The sequence below is a fragment of the Rissa tridactyla genome, chromosome 6 (assembly GCF_028500815.1).
Source record: "Rissa tridactyla isolate bRisTri1 chromosome 6, bRisTri1.patW.cur.20221130, whole genome shotgun sequence".
Classification (NCBI taxonomy): Eukaryota; Metazoa; Chordata; class Aves; order Charadriiformes; family Laridae; genus Rissa; species Rissa tridactyla.
Window position 1 is genome coordinate 68345381 of NC_071471.1, and position 14945 is coordinate 68360325.

General features: G+C 36.5%; 1 protein-coding gene across 7 annotated transcripts in view; it reads left to right on the forward strand.

Moving 5' to 3' along the window:
- Nucleotides 1-14945, forward strand: part of PLEKHA1 (pleckstrin homology domain containing A1) — a 38875-nt gene that overhangs the window by 4964 nt on the left and 18966 nt on the right. For 6 of the 7 annotated variants that reach the window (XM_054205636.1, XM_054205639.1, XM_054205640.1 and 3 more), the window contains exons 2-4: nucleotides 10276-10436; nucleotides 13054-13110; nucleotides 14570-14615. In XM_054205636.1, the coding sequence (XP_054061611.1) occupies nucleotides 10296-10436; nucleotides 13054-13110; nucleotides 14570-14615 (244 nt within the window). In that variant the 5' untranslated portion in view covers nucleotides 10276-10295. Of the gene's footprint in view, nucleotides 1-10275; nucleotides 10437-13053; nucleotides 13111-14569; nucleotides 14616-14945 lie in introns of those variants that run through there. The other variant, XM_054205643.1, reaches the window with a different exon arrangement.

Genomic DNA, 14945 nt, shown 5'->3' on the forward strand with positions numbered 1-14945 from the left:
ATGTTTTAGCTATCAGTTTTGTTCATTTGTTCTGCTGGCATGATAGGCAGAATATCTTAAATTGTCAGATTTATTGTCTTTTCATGTGAAAAAGGATGAGAAATGATCAGCTTTTTTACCTCCCCACTCCCCCAAGGGGGAAAAGAATTTGCAGCCACTTCTAAACAGCAGTGTCTTTAGTAATTTTATAGAGATAAAAAGTATTTTGAATTCAAAATCCCTCTGATGGGAAATATAAGATGGTATTGTCATTGCTATAAACTGAAAATGTAGACTAGACAGCAATTATCAAGCTTTGCAAATGTGTTTTCATTGTTGTGAGTCAACATGGCTAGGAACAGTCTCTCTATACTGACAGGTGATAAATTCATTAGTTTAATATGTAATTATTTTGATGTGTATGCTCTCCATGAGTGCTTTGGTCCCCACCACATTTACATCGCATGTCCAAGAAAATATGTTTGAACTTGTTCAGACTAGTGGCTTAATTAAGTGTTCTTCTGTTAAGCGCTAGAACAGTTACTTGTTGGGTTTGTTGTAAGAGCGCGCAGTCCTCTTAAAAATGCACTTCAAAAGATGTTGTTAAATATATTGGTTAACTCTTTAGAGAGGCTTATAATAACAAATGGAAACTTAGGCTGCACTAATAATTCATCTAGCAAGTTATTTCTGTAGCTAGTAGACTCGGTGCCTGTATGTGTGCTAGTGCTGCAAAGTTAGGTAGCAGGATGCTCTTGCTTCAGAAGTGTTCCTACTTATTCAGGACTTCAGGCTTTAGTTATATTTTTTTCTCTCATTAACTTCCCCCTTCCCCCCTCCCCCCCCCCTGCTTAAATCAAGTTCGCTGTAGGTGCTGTAATTTATTTATACTGTCTTCCTAGTTTGTGCTGGTGCCCTGATATTTGGGTGGAGGAGCAAGGTTTCTTAGGGAGATTCATTTGTTCCATTCTTGGGGGAATGCTGCAGTACAGTGTGTTGAAAATCAGTCTGTTGCATACTCATGGTAAGTTCAGGATTTCCAGGCATGTTGCACATACACAGGACTTGAGATTCTTCTGGAGTATTTCCGTCTTGCTGTGTATAGGTCAGGTAGCAATCCTGCAAAGTGCCAGGAGCCTGATGACTTCCTGGTAGTATTGGGATTACTCTGTAGGTGGAGCATTGTTATTCTCCATTTGCATTGTAATTTACGCTTTGAGAAACACCGGTGTCAGTGCAGAACAACAGCTGTGCAGTAACCTGGTATTTGTGTCATTGCACAAATAAGAAAGGTAAGGAAGAAGGTCAGCAACCAGACATGGGCTGTACCTGATATGAGGACAGTTCCTTGAGCTCACGACTTGCTTCCAAGGAGGAAGGCTGCTGGAAAAGAATCATGTGAGAAGTTATAATGAAGTATTTGCTTCAAGTGAAGTGTTAGTGTGCTGCCACTATGCTACAAAACCTATCATTACAGATAAGCTTTTATTTTAAGGGGTTTCTCTCTGCCTCGGGCGAGACTTTTATTAAATATACTGGAGTGGGATTTCATTTTCTTAATTTAAGAAGTATAAAAAAGCAGGGGGGGAGGAAGGCAATGACCTGAAAACCTTGCCATTTGATGGGAGTTTAATTTTCTCCTCCCACCACGGTAAACAGGAGCTGGCATGTGTTCTGTAAATGAGTATTGGTTCACGTAGATGAGACAGACAAAGTCTTATTCTTCCTAAAGAACTTCCACTAAACTTGTGCTTACTGAAGAGCTCTGAGATTAATCCTAATTGCTGTGAATCCTTGTATAGTACTAATATGATTGGTAAGTAAGCTAGATTCTGAAGGAGATACCTAGTCTTTGCAGCAGCAGGAATTTTGTCCCATTTAGTGGCTTATGCAATGAACTGAACGTGGTCTGTACCATAAGTCCCACAGTATTAAAATAACAGTGAGGTGAAATCTTAATGGCAACAGTTTTTCCTTCCCAAAGTATTGATGTAGGTGAACAATTGCATTTTCTTTATTCTGCATTGAATTGTCTAAATTGGATCTATAAAATCAAATTTGATAATCGGTTACTTACTTTGTTTCATTAAATCCTTTTCCATTTTTGAAAAAGATCAAACCGAATACTCATCATTCTTTTCATTATTTGATACTTTAAATGAACTGAAAAATCAGTTATTTACAGTCCTTGTTAGACTCCACAGTTTGGTTACAAGCATTAAAAAATATGCTTGCTTGCTTTGTTCTGAGGTTACTGTAGACGAAGTTCTTAAATGTTGTCTTAACTTGTGTTCAGATGGTCTGTAATATGCTGTGCTACTAGTAGACACATGTAATGTGAAATCACTCTGGCTTTAGAGTGTCTTAAATATGTACCGTTTAATGGAATTAGTCTGAATATGATATTCTTGCGTTTAAACTTGGAACTTGCCTTTGGATCTATATGTAAAAGGTAACCTTTTACTACTGCAATGCTCTCTTAAGTTTTCCTCTGTTTGGCTTCTACCCAATGTTTTCAGGACAACATTTTGGTGCTGCTGAGGCAGGTAATTTTATTTTAAATAGTACTTTCAAGATTAATTTAACACACTCTTATATACATGTTGCTATTTCTTTAGTGGCGTAAAAGTACTCTGTGAAAACTGAAAAAGGTATTTTCAACTTGTTAATTTCCTAACCAGCTGGCCTTTTGATTTTTTTACATACTTCCCAGGAAGAAAGTCTATGTTTGTTTCTGCTGCTGAGTTTGTACACAGGATTCAGAAAGAAATCAGCAACACTGGCTCAAAAATGGCAATTTTTTTTTTTTTTAACCAGCCTCACCACCTTTTTGTGTTGAACTTCCTCAAATCAAATAAGCTTCATCAGCATTTGTAGTTTTAGTGAGATAGTCTTGGTGCTGCAAAGTCAGTGGGATGCTTTTGAGACTCTTGCCCTTTCATGTTTGAAGACAGGTTTGGGTTGAATTTGAAATAGCTGGCAGTGTATGGAATCTGAGTTCTTGGAGTGGTTAGCCTGGGTGAAACACTTACTAGTAATTGAAATGAAACAGATTTTTTTACTAATGAGTAACTAAGAATAATAAGTAATCCTAATAAGTAACGTGCTTATTCCCTGATTAATTTTAATTTGGTTTAGTTGTTCGTGAATGGAACAATTTCTATAGACTAATGCATGTAAGCATTTTCAAGAATAAGGACCTAATTTGTCATATGTGGAGTTTTACATGCAGCACTTATTTAAATTTTTCAAAAGGCCCATAATAATATTAAAAAGAATTGTAAATAATAATCAACTCTGAACCTGCATTATTAAGCATTTTAACTGGTCTGTAACTGAAATTAATAAGCTTTTAAAAATTTGCTTTGAGGATTGTATGAGATAAGTCAAAGTGAATTATTATAACTGTATTTTGTTTTCCTCTGTTGTACTCATCTCTGGTTATATCTCATTTTGAGAAACTTTGTATTACCTAGACTTAATATGAAGTGATGAAAACTGTACTGACTGTTGTAAAAACTTTGAGTTGTTGAACACATTCTTTCACTGTCTTTTAACTTTGTCATTTTACTTTATTGCTTTCTAGGCTAGTCATCACTCCGAAGTTTATTAATACATACATTTCAAGAGTGTCTTTTATAATGGCCTCATTGCAGAGGATGCTTTCTTTTGTTTGTGTTAGCTCAGTGTCTTTAGAGGGACAATTAAAACACTTGTTTAGTGAGGCAAAACCCATTAATAGGTGAGGTTTTTTGTTTTGGCTGTCTTAAGAAATCAATGATAGAGAGGAATTTTGCATCCTGTGCAGTACATTTCCTCATTTCATCATATCCCAAAGCCTTTGGCTGCTGTTGCAGGTACCTTAAAATAGATGAAAGTAGCTAAATTAAGAGCACGAAACATCACTTACAGATATTCCTGCAAAAGTTTTTGAGGAAGTACCAGTCTGTTCCATCGTGGAACTTGTAGACCAGTATTGGAAATAGGCCAGCAGATGATGGATTCAGGTAACTTCAGAACGTTTTCCATAGAACTCCAGTCTTTGCCTAAAACATACTGAAATTTTTACCTAGATGGATGTTGAAAGCACCCAGGATTAATGCTGTAGCATTTAAGTAGCATGGAATAAAATCATAGTCATTTGACTTGCTGAGGTGCACTGGAAGAGAAGGGAAGAGTTGGCTTACCCTAATTTAAGAAGTCTTCCTGGAAAACAGCAGATCAGATGCATTTTGAAGACAGAGTGATGACTGAGTAAGACTTAAATGCGAGATAAGACTGCTGTTTTTGTTAGATGATTCACCAGTGCAAATGATGATTCTTTTATATTGTGGCCTGGAAGTTGGATTAGGTACTGGGGGAGGGGTGTATTGTTTCATATGCCTCATAGTTCGATCAAGGGTAGGAGAGGTCAGTGCTACTGGTACTTACCTCAGGTTTTTTAATTTTGAAGATTAACTTCTTATGCTTAGGAATTCTCTTCCAGGTGAATACTGGCCTTTTGCAGCTGCTTATTTCCTTCTTCTTGACCACTTTAGAGAAGGTATCTAAATTTAGAGGGCAGTGTATCCTGGAGACTTCCAGTTCTCATTTGTAGACGTAGTTAAAATATTGCTAATAGTTTCATATGCTTCTAGCAAATCAAAGTCATGTCTCCTCTGTTTAACAGAAGGATACTTTGTCTGTTGTGCCCTCCAGAACAAAAACGAATCAGTGAAGGATCTTTTGGAAACAGAGAAGCTCAGTGTGTAATTCTAAAACAGTTGATCCTAAATTATCTTTGGTGTCATCAGAATCATACCCAAGTCATCTCTCCAGCTCCTGGATTAGTGTTTTTCTGTCATGTTTTGGGTACTTATGAGACTGTGGCTTTAAGGGGTTTGTGAAAGATGAGCAGAGACATCGACTCTCAGTTTAAATTATCTATACAGTATTCTGCCTCTACTGGAAGGTTTTCAAGGGGTTGAAAATAAAGAAGTCTGAACAACTGTCCTGGAAGATTTATGTGACTTGTTTTCAGAGGCTCTTCTGAGCTGGTTTTCTGAGGGTTTGCTGTCTTGGATGTATGCAAGAGGGGAAAGCTTTCATTGCTGTGTTCTTCAAGGTATAAGCAGGACAGTCTGAACTCATCCCTTACCCTTGGGAGTCAGTAAGTGGAGTAAATGGCCAGTAAAAGAGAGGACCAACTGGAGAGTAGCTGATTTACAGCAGGAAGCTGATAGTAATTGCCTAGGCAAAAGGCAAGAGCACTCAATAATTAAGCTGTCCCTGGAATTGCAGGGAAAATAAGATCTCTGGGGATGCCGCCTACCTTCCCTTTGTGGCAATGGAGCTCGTGTAAAGAATAGAGCTGAAAAAGGGGGGTGGGGAGGAGGGATGGGCATGACTCATGCCATCATTTTATATTTATCAAGTGTAGTTTTATGAACGCTGTTCATCATTTCATAGAGATGAGTAAGTAGGTAACGTATGTTTCTTAATCTTAGAAAAAGAAAGCCCAAGTCATCCATCTCCTGCGGTAAGCTAAATCTAAAGTTCAAAATGTCTATACACTAATATAGCAGGAAATAGAAGTGTTACTCTAAATTAAAGAAATAAAAATAATAATTTTTACACAAAGCTTGGGGAAAACACATGTAAACTAAAGCTAAAAGTTATTAAGGAGCAGTGCTCAGCTTGCTTTGTTTCTTAATCAAATTTCCACGTGGATAGTGCAAAGCCTATTTCATGGTCGTCTTATTCACGCAAAGTTCCACTTTCTTTAGTAAGGCAGCGGTCCGTGGTTTATGCCTGTTTGTGGAAATCAAGCATTAGCTGTCAAAGGAGAAATTGGGCCTTAGAAAAGTTATCTTGCGTGCTGCTTTAATAGTTTTGTATAGACTTTGTACTTGAAGATACAGAGGCTGCAACCAAACTGTAAAGGAGGTGAACTCAAGAGCAGGTGCTGGTGTGAAACTAAAAATACAAATGAATGTAGGAGAGTTTAAGCAGTTTTTTATAAATGTTGAAGAAGAGATGCTTATGTGCCTCTGCAGGTTCTAGTTGTGCAGTCATGCATTTACAGTTATAGACTGGGAGAAGGTGGTCTGTGATTTTTATTTATAGCAGTGTCCAGGAGGTCGGGCAGCCTTCAGTTTGTGATATAAATGTTGCGGAATGTTGGTATATGGTATACCCGAGAGGAAAAGAGTGGTGAGAGGGGAAATCTGAGAGAAGCTGGGCTGGTGAGGTATGTAACTCCTTAAATTAGTACACTGTCACTGGAAAGAGGGATGTGAGACTTCAAAAATAAGTGAGACGTCCTATTTGGATTATAACACAACCCTCCGAGAAGGAATTTTAGGGAGCTGAGAGTTTTCTGAATTCTTATGTATGAGTGTCAATATACACCACAAAATGGGGTTTCAAAAATATTTCAGCTTCTGGTGGATTATGGTGAGAACCGAGAGGAAATGGGCCACAGGGATCTTTTTTTCTGAAGTAGCGCTATGTCATTGACCTATGTCTCCTCCCTCCCCAACCACCCCCGCCCCCCCGGCCCTGCTCAGGGGAGGGAAAGCTAAATAAAATGAAGTTGTATGTAATCTGTTTGATGCCTTCAGCTTTTCTCTTTAAGAACTCGCACTCTTTTTAGCATATTTGATTCTAAAAGTGGGCGGAAGAATTATTACACTGTTCCGTGCTGCAGAAAAGAAGTTAAGCATGCATGTAATAAGAGCTGTAAACGTACACAGACTTGGAGATTTTTCTTTTATTATCACTTGAAATAATAATTTCATGAAAAAATAAATCTTATCTATGTAAGACAGGATCCGTGTTCTGAAGACCCTTTTAAGTTGAAGTTCTGGTGAGTTGTTAAGCTGGTGGTCTTCCAGCCAAACTTCGTATACTGAAGGATTAATGCTGGAGTTCTGCAATTCCTTTTATGAATCTTTAGAAGTAATGTGGTAATTCAGTCTTTGTTGGGTTTTGTTCAGTCTGGAGTTACCAGGAAGAGTGTCATAGTGATGGTTTTGTCGTGTGTGTTCAGTTGCTTTAGTAACTGGAAGAAAGAAACAAATTGATTTTTTTTTTTTTTAGTGTGCACTGTAAATTGTGGTTTGTTAATGAATGCCGAATAGAATTCGTATTAATTTACAGTGGAACCTTGCCAGGGTGTAACATGGTGGAAGCAGACTTCTAAAGCTGGAAAACAGTTGCATGATTTCATATTTGATTTCAATTTTATAATAGAGGGTTTTTTAATGTCTTGTTTAAGAGCATCAGTCTGGTAGATGACAGTAATCCCTTGAAGAATTTCAAACTAATGTCAAGAAAACAGCCGTTATACAACTTAAGTTTTTTAATTAATGATAGTTTATTCTATATTTTTATCAGAGAACAAACGAACTGCAAATAGTATTATTTTGTAGGCTAGAAATTAGCCAATCGTACTTTGAAATAGAAAATCTGTATGAATTTAGGGTTTTTTTTCTGTGAAAATTGGTTTATTGACAAAGAAGCGAAAGCTTCTGAATTTTGTCTTTGGCCCTGGAAAAAAAAGTTTAAAGTATTGGAGTAGTTCAACTTTAGCTAATTGTATGCTCATCATTATGAGTGTCCTCCTTTCATTTTTCGTAAAGGTTTTTTGAAAGATAGATGCTTTAACGTTCAGTTGGTTTTATTCAATTTGTTTAATTTCTTCAGTTAATCAATTTGTATCTTGTTTCAAAAACAAGTTTTCCTTGTCTTGTTTTCTTCACATCTGCAGAGAATGCAGCTTAAGGCTGCTCAAACAGGAAACCAGCGACCAATAATTGCTTTTTTTAGGCACGAGGCTTTTCTGGGCTTCATAAACTGTTGATATTAAGCTGAAATTGTGTCCCGGAAGTGATGTATATTCTGTTGAGGGACCACCTGGCACAATTGAGGACAATAGTGGTAAATGACAAATATTTAAATTTGTTTAAATGAGAACAATGTGTGACGCCAAGTTCTGCCTGCTTAGGGGTATAATTTAGAGGATAGCTACCCTTGAGCTCACTCCGAGCTACAGATGTGTTTATAGAGAGATGTTGCTTCAGTGTAAAGTGATCCCAAGAGGCAGCACGTGCATTGCTGATGAATGTTTATTACGATTATGACATTGTCTTAAGAGTGCTCAAGTGTTTGTTTTTGCTGTTACTTGTAACTATAACTCAGTTACAGAAATTGTCTTAGATCTTACCAATAAAATTTAGATTACCTTAATACCTTTTGGACTCGATGATCTGAAAGGTCCCTTCCAACCTAGACAATTCTATGAATCTATTTAAAAAATAAATTATGTTACCTTTTTTTTTAAGAACAAACCTGTGCCTTTGAAGATTTAAACCGTCATTGCATACCTTAAATATGGAGACTCTTCTGCCTTTTGGGGGTGAAAAGAAAAACAAATCAGTCAAGTGCTTAATGGAAGGCTTATACATGTCTAATATCCTTGTAGCTATATAGAAAACGTTGTGCATCTCAAACAAAAGTGTGTTAACTTCGTTATACACAAAAATGCATTTAACTTTGGAATTAATAGCTTATATTAAAAAAACCCAAACCACTGATATTTTTAATAGTCTGTCATCACTGTAGAGACTGTCAGTCTCCTTTTTTGCCAATACTATTTTGGAAATACTATTTGCAAACTTTTTGGAAATACTACTGAATTGAGATTGTTAGATCTGGGCCCTGATGCCAAACTTAATGTGTCACGCTTGAGTTCACACCAGAGGATTAGTTTGGTGTTGGGCACAAAAAAGGTTAGTTATTTTAGAGATTGAATTAAATGATTTAAAACAGTTTACTAGAAATTCCTCAATATGGTATCAGAATCATGATAATAGACACTTTTAAAAATTGTTTCTAAAAGCGATTGAAGCAAAATTTGACTTATATTCTAAGTAGTCATAAAAGGACAGCTGTAAATAAATACAAGCATATGTCTACGTATTTGCATCTCTCATCCCCCCAGAATAAACATTTGCTTATCTATCTGAATCCCCAAAATAAACATTTTTTTAATGTGCTTAACTGTATAACATGTTTTACGGTGGTGTATCAATAGCTAGGTACAGATAGTCATCAGGTGTCGGCCTCATGGTGTGTGTGTATATAATGATTTAAATCATATAACTTTAAGCAGTGAAATAGTAAATGTAAACAATTTCAAGAAAAATTAAAAAGAAACTCTTGTATTACATAGTGAAAGCTGGAAGATGTTATCAAAAGTGTGAAGTGCTTAGACCTTCTATGTCTCATGTTAATATTAATATTTTTGGATATGTATATTTCTGAGTTTAGTAACAAAATGTCTGGGAAAGATTGGCATCGACCTGATTTTTATCATATTTAAATGTTGCTTTATTGCCATTTTTAGATGAGTATGCAAATTTATCTTTAGTCTTACAAGGCTGGCTCTTAAGGTAGAATGACTGTCCCGTAAAATAAAAGGAAGCAAAAAAAAATGATGCAATAGCCTGCAGTAAGACAGAGCCGTAAAAGGTGAAGGAGGCAAAATGGGAATAGGTGGTCAGCAGTACAGATTTTTTTATTATTATTATTATTTTTTAAAAGCAAAACAAAAAGAGGCAGGAAAAAATTTCCCAAACCCAAAATTAAAAAAAAGCTCACCACCCTCAAACTTAGTACCACGTAGATATTGAGGATTTCAGTTTTGGACTAGCAAGTGTGTTCACATCTCTGTTCCTGCACCCGCAGTTTCATTTTGACTGTTTAATGTATAAGGATGAAAAGATGTCTGTTCTTAGACATTGTTAGACGTGAAGCTTTTTTTGTAGGAGAAAAGAAGAATGTGAACAATGTTTTTAAAACCCTTTTTGTTGAATTTGCTTAAGCAAAATATGAAAAATCACGTTGGACAGTAGAGCTGCTGACAAAGATCCTTTCTTGACCATGAAAGGCAATGTCAAAGAAGGAAGTGTAAACCTAGCATTATCTCAACTTTGTGCAAGTTGTGAAGGAGAATCTTTAATTATTCTTTAGTGGTCTTGTAAAAGCTAGTCTTGATGCTCATCTACTATTTGCCACTTGTGTGTTTGCACTTAGGGCATTAGATATCATGAGTATATGCTTCAAAGAAGTAAGAAAGACCTATCTAAAAATTCAGTGGTAGTGGGGGGAAACAGCTACGCTTCACTTACTCTTCTGTGGAAACTTCTTTAAGCTACTAGTTGAAACCGCTCAAAATGTTGTGGGTAGGCGCAGAACAGTCTTAAAATTAGTAACAGGGAACTTTGCTTAACTTCTATGCTTTTTGTTCTGCAGTGTGATGTTCAGGGTCAGAAATGCCTTATGTGGATCGTCAGAATCGCATTTGTGGTTTCCTAGATATTGAAGAAAATGAGAATAGTGGGAAATTTCTGCGGCGGTACTTCATTCTGGACACACGAGAAGACAGTCTGGTGTGGTACATGGATAACCCACAGGTGAGATGTTCTTGACAATAGTTATCTGGCTTCTGTCAGTTTAAACTTTTTCAGATTTTTAACAGATTTACCTAGGAAAGAATGGGTTTAATATTAACTTATCGACCTGGAAGCTAGGGGAGAAGAATTAGTTACATGAGTGAAATAATTGCAAGTTGTTTTTTCTCCTTTGCTAATATGTGCAGTCTTGTAAAGAAAAAATATGGTTCATATTTCTATTTAAAACATTACCAATTTCACTTAATAATAAATCATTAAAAACAACTTGAACGTCAGTGAATTGCCAACATGTGGAATCTAAGTATTGACAGGAGACTTAGAAATCAGACGGGAGTCTGAATTTGATCCCACACATAAATCAGTCATTAGTTTTGAATTGTGCTGTGCTATGTTTATTTTCTATTAAATGTCTTGAGCGTGCATTATAGGTTCTCACAGGCAGTAGGTAGTGCTATATAATATAGCCAGATGAGCAGAATCACGTATGAGTTTCACTACACGGGCCGTTTAATTCACCTCGAACCTTATGTGGAAGCGTGGAGTTTTCCTTGCATGGCATGGGCTGGTTAGCTGTTGTGTATTCCTTTACCTCAACAGAATCGGTCATTGAAAAGCAATTTCTAATGATGCTCACGACTTCAATACAGCGTGAATAGTACATGAACGAGGAAAGCTTGTATCCATCATGATGGACAACAGCCTTTATATAAAAGCTACTTCTGCGATGTACACGCATCAATGTGTTTTCAGGCATAGGGGAGAAGAGATAATTGCTTAGGGTTTGGGTACAGAGACAGTGAACGTGTAGGATCTAGGTCATCTGACAAGTGTCTGCCGGAAGAATATTCTTGAACCATTCTGCCAGGAAGCCCAGAGTTAAAATGCAATAGAACTCTATTCTTCAAAGGAATCAACGGGAAAAAAAAATTAAACGATGTGCAGCTTCATGAATGTGACTTGTGACCGAAGCATTTAGCAGTTCTTACTGAGATGAAAAAAGAAAGAATTTATGGAGATAAGAGAGACTTCAAACATTTGATGTCAATGAGTGATACGAAACAATTCTTTTTTTCGGTTTCTCCTGTGATATAACCGGGGCATGTGGGCAAAAACGTGAAATGCCGTAGAAATTGCAATTCTTCAGAAGTCTTAAGACTAGTGCACACCTCAGACTTGTTAATTTAGGATTTCTTGTCTTTTTTTTTTAATGTTACCATTTGTGGGCATATGAAAGGGTGCCTTGCAAGAGGCAAATTGAAGCTTCTTGATTTTCTTCCATTGCTTTAGTTTTGAAGAACAACAGAGTTTTTATAGATCCACTGCGTGGAGACCATTCTTAATCCTTGAAGTAATGAAACTCTTCACGTAGGATGAGTCTACGGTGTGTGCAGAACTTCACTGAGCCCTTTGTTGCTGATAGAAGTGCTCTAGTTCTATCTGTGAGAATCAGTTCAGCTATTCAAAGAAATAATGTTTTTAAGTCCACCATTAACATCCTAATACAAAGATTATAAAATGGGTGTATGCTGGGATCAAAATCATTCTGATAAAGTAAAACTTACATTTATTTATTTGGTCAGAATGGGAAGACTTTTAAAATTAAATTTCAGTGTTACCAGTCTATAGTAAACCTCTTCTTACCTTTGAAATATGAATGGAATATAAACCAATTATTTGTCTGTCTTTCTGACTCTGGGTAGCATTAGGCTCCTCTTTGCCATGTAGAAGTTTATAAGGTACTACGGAATAATGAAGAGTGCTTTAGCTGCAGAAAGGATCAGCGAGCAGATGCCAATACCATTCCTAGGGTCTCCAGTGCTGATACTGGAACATAAAGGGCCATTTCAAAAGTAAGAATTGTAATGGAAAAAAGTATATGGAAAGCAATGCTTTATTTAAAGGAATAAAATTAGGAAGACTGTTTCATCAGAAACAGTTATTAAAAAAAGTTAACCATGGTTTGTGATGCTCAGTCCTTTAAATGTTGTGTTTCTGGGCTATTAGCTGATTGTGAATAGCAATGTAAGTGTTAAGAGTGGTGTACTAAGCAAGGATGTAAAAACAACAGCAGCTCCTTTTTGGATTGTAAATACACTTAGATTTAATTGCAACTTTAAGAAGTAGCATGGTCTTTCCCTGCAATAGCTTCTAATATTAAATGGTACGACTATGATCTTTCAATCCGTTTTGCAAAAATACGTGAGACAGCCTTTGAAGTATCTGACATAATAGATGAATGTCACTTCTTGTCCCTTCCGCCTGCCCTGGTCAAAATATATAAAATGCCAACATCTGTTAAGGAAAAAGTATTCTTTCCGGATTTCCTGGATGCAGACCTGCAAGAATCCTTTTTCCTCTAGTAAAATACATAAACCTCTGAAACAATTACTATTTGTATTGTTTCTAGCAGTCTTTCTGTTTTTAGTTGATTAGCAGATGTGTGTATAATAAACAAGCAGTTTAGATCCTGTTTCGAGCATACATTGTGTATTGTCTATAGAAACACGTAGGATTTTCTTTTTGTTTGTGGAATTGAGTTATTTGCTTTTTATGTGTAAACACTGACTACGATATGAGAATAAACCAGTTTCACTTTGTAACATATGATTTGTTTCAGAATCTTCCCTCTGGATCTCCACCTGTTGGAGTCATTAAACTTACCTATATTTCAAAGGTAAGGTAATATGTAAGACACTTGTTGCTAAATTTTGGTCACAACTACCAAGGACCGCTCCTGAAGGTCTCAACTTTAGACAATTTTAAAAGCCTGTTATGTAGCGCTTGGCAAGCTTTTTGCTTGTGTGCTACTCCTGAATTTTAGAGAAGTGTTACAAATACTTCAATCGTATCAGGTTAAAATAAGAACAGACTAATTACTGTGTTGTCTAGGTTTGTTTTGTGATTTCAAGTGGCAGCTCTTTGTGCTGCATGGAATTAAGATTTCTGAACTCTATGTCTCAGTTCTTTGAGTATTTGAATTCCTGTTAGTCTTGGAGAAAAGACAGGCCGTTTATGAAATGCGTGTGATAGTCTGCAAGTAATAACGATCTTTAATAGATAGAACAGAAAAATTTCTAGGAAAATACTTAGTTCATTACACTTTGTATACATTCACTTCCAAATACGCCTGAAAGAAAACTGTGAACTAAGAAAGTCTTTGTGGTTGGATTTGTAGCAGATACTGTATTAACAAATTAGTGGAGAAAAACGATTTACCTTCTCTTGTCTTTCTGCTTATTTCTCTTCCTTCCTTTGCTTTTCTTGTTGTCATACTGCATGTCCCCACCTTCCATGTTTTGTTTTATATTTGTTTTTTATTCTTGTAAAAGTTGTCATTGATGCTGATTATATCATGAATACAGAAATGTCTGTGGAGACCTGCTTGTGTCCTTCCTCGCTTCCTTCTTCTATGCTTACTTTGCCTCAAACGTCCCAGTTGTCATTTTAAGAAATCTTGTATCTCGCTTTTAATGGGAGCAGGGGTGGTCACCTGTGCCTTTGCACCTGTGTGCATTTTTGAAGGCAGCTCAAGTGTGCCTCCTGTGTGGAGGCTCTCTCTAGATTTCCATAATTATTCTAGTTACCCAGTACATGTTTTGATGTGAGAGACTGCTTTGCCTTCTCCCCCACCCTTGATAGAAGTGCTCTACAGTGGAAAAATGGCAATGCCTCTCTCAAAACAGGACACCCACTTCCCTCCTTCCCCAATGCTGCAACATTTTAGAGACTCCTGAAGGAAAGTGGCTATTACTCTTTTTATGTTAATGACCCAAAATACAACTGATGACCCCGACAGCGTGAAATGTCCTTGAATTTTTAGTTTGGTTGAGACATAGAACTTCAGAATGCAAGTAGAAGTGCTGTGTTTTCAGATTTATACATTTTGTCTGGTAATAGATCCTTAAACTTAAGTAGTAGGAACATATGGCTTAAGCTGTCATCTTACCATATGTTGCATGTCTTGAACTGAAATTTATGTAGTATTTTTTGTTATATCTGTATGTCTTTATACCTAGCAAGCTTGCTCTGCTGCTAATCTTCAAATTTAGACGCTTGAAAGAGAAAAAAAATTGTGGTATCTCATGTATATTTTGTATGCGCAGTGATATTTATAATCTTAATTCCCCTACTAGGTTAGCGATGCAACCAAGCTAAGGCCAAAGGCAGAATTCTGTTTTGGTAAGTTCTTGCATGTGGCATCGCATCAAGTATGTTCTTCAGAAATTCGAAACAAAGATAATGTTCTGCAGTTCAGTTACTAGATACAGCTGGTAGTGTAGTTTTTAAAAATAGCTTGTATTCACTGTTTCTTCTTTAGTATGAAGGAAATATCGGCTTCTTCATAAGTTTTTTTTGTGGCTTTTCATATTACAGCTTAACGAGGAGTGGGTGAGGGCTGGTTTTCAGATGTTTGAAATTTTTGAGGCATTAATAAGCTAATCAAAAATGATGCATGTTTTCAGAAACATGGCATGCCTGTCAGCTATGAAGACCAGTAATTTAACTATT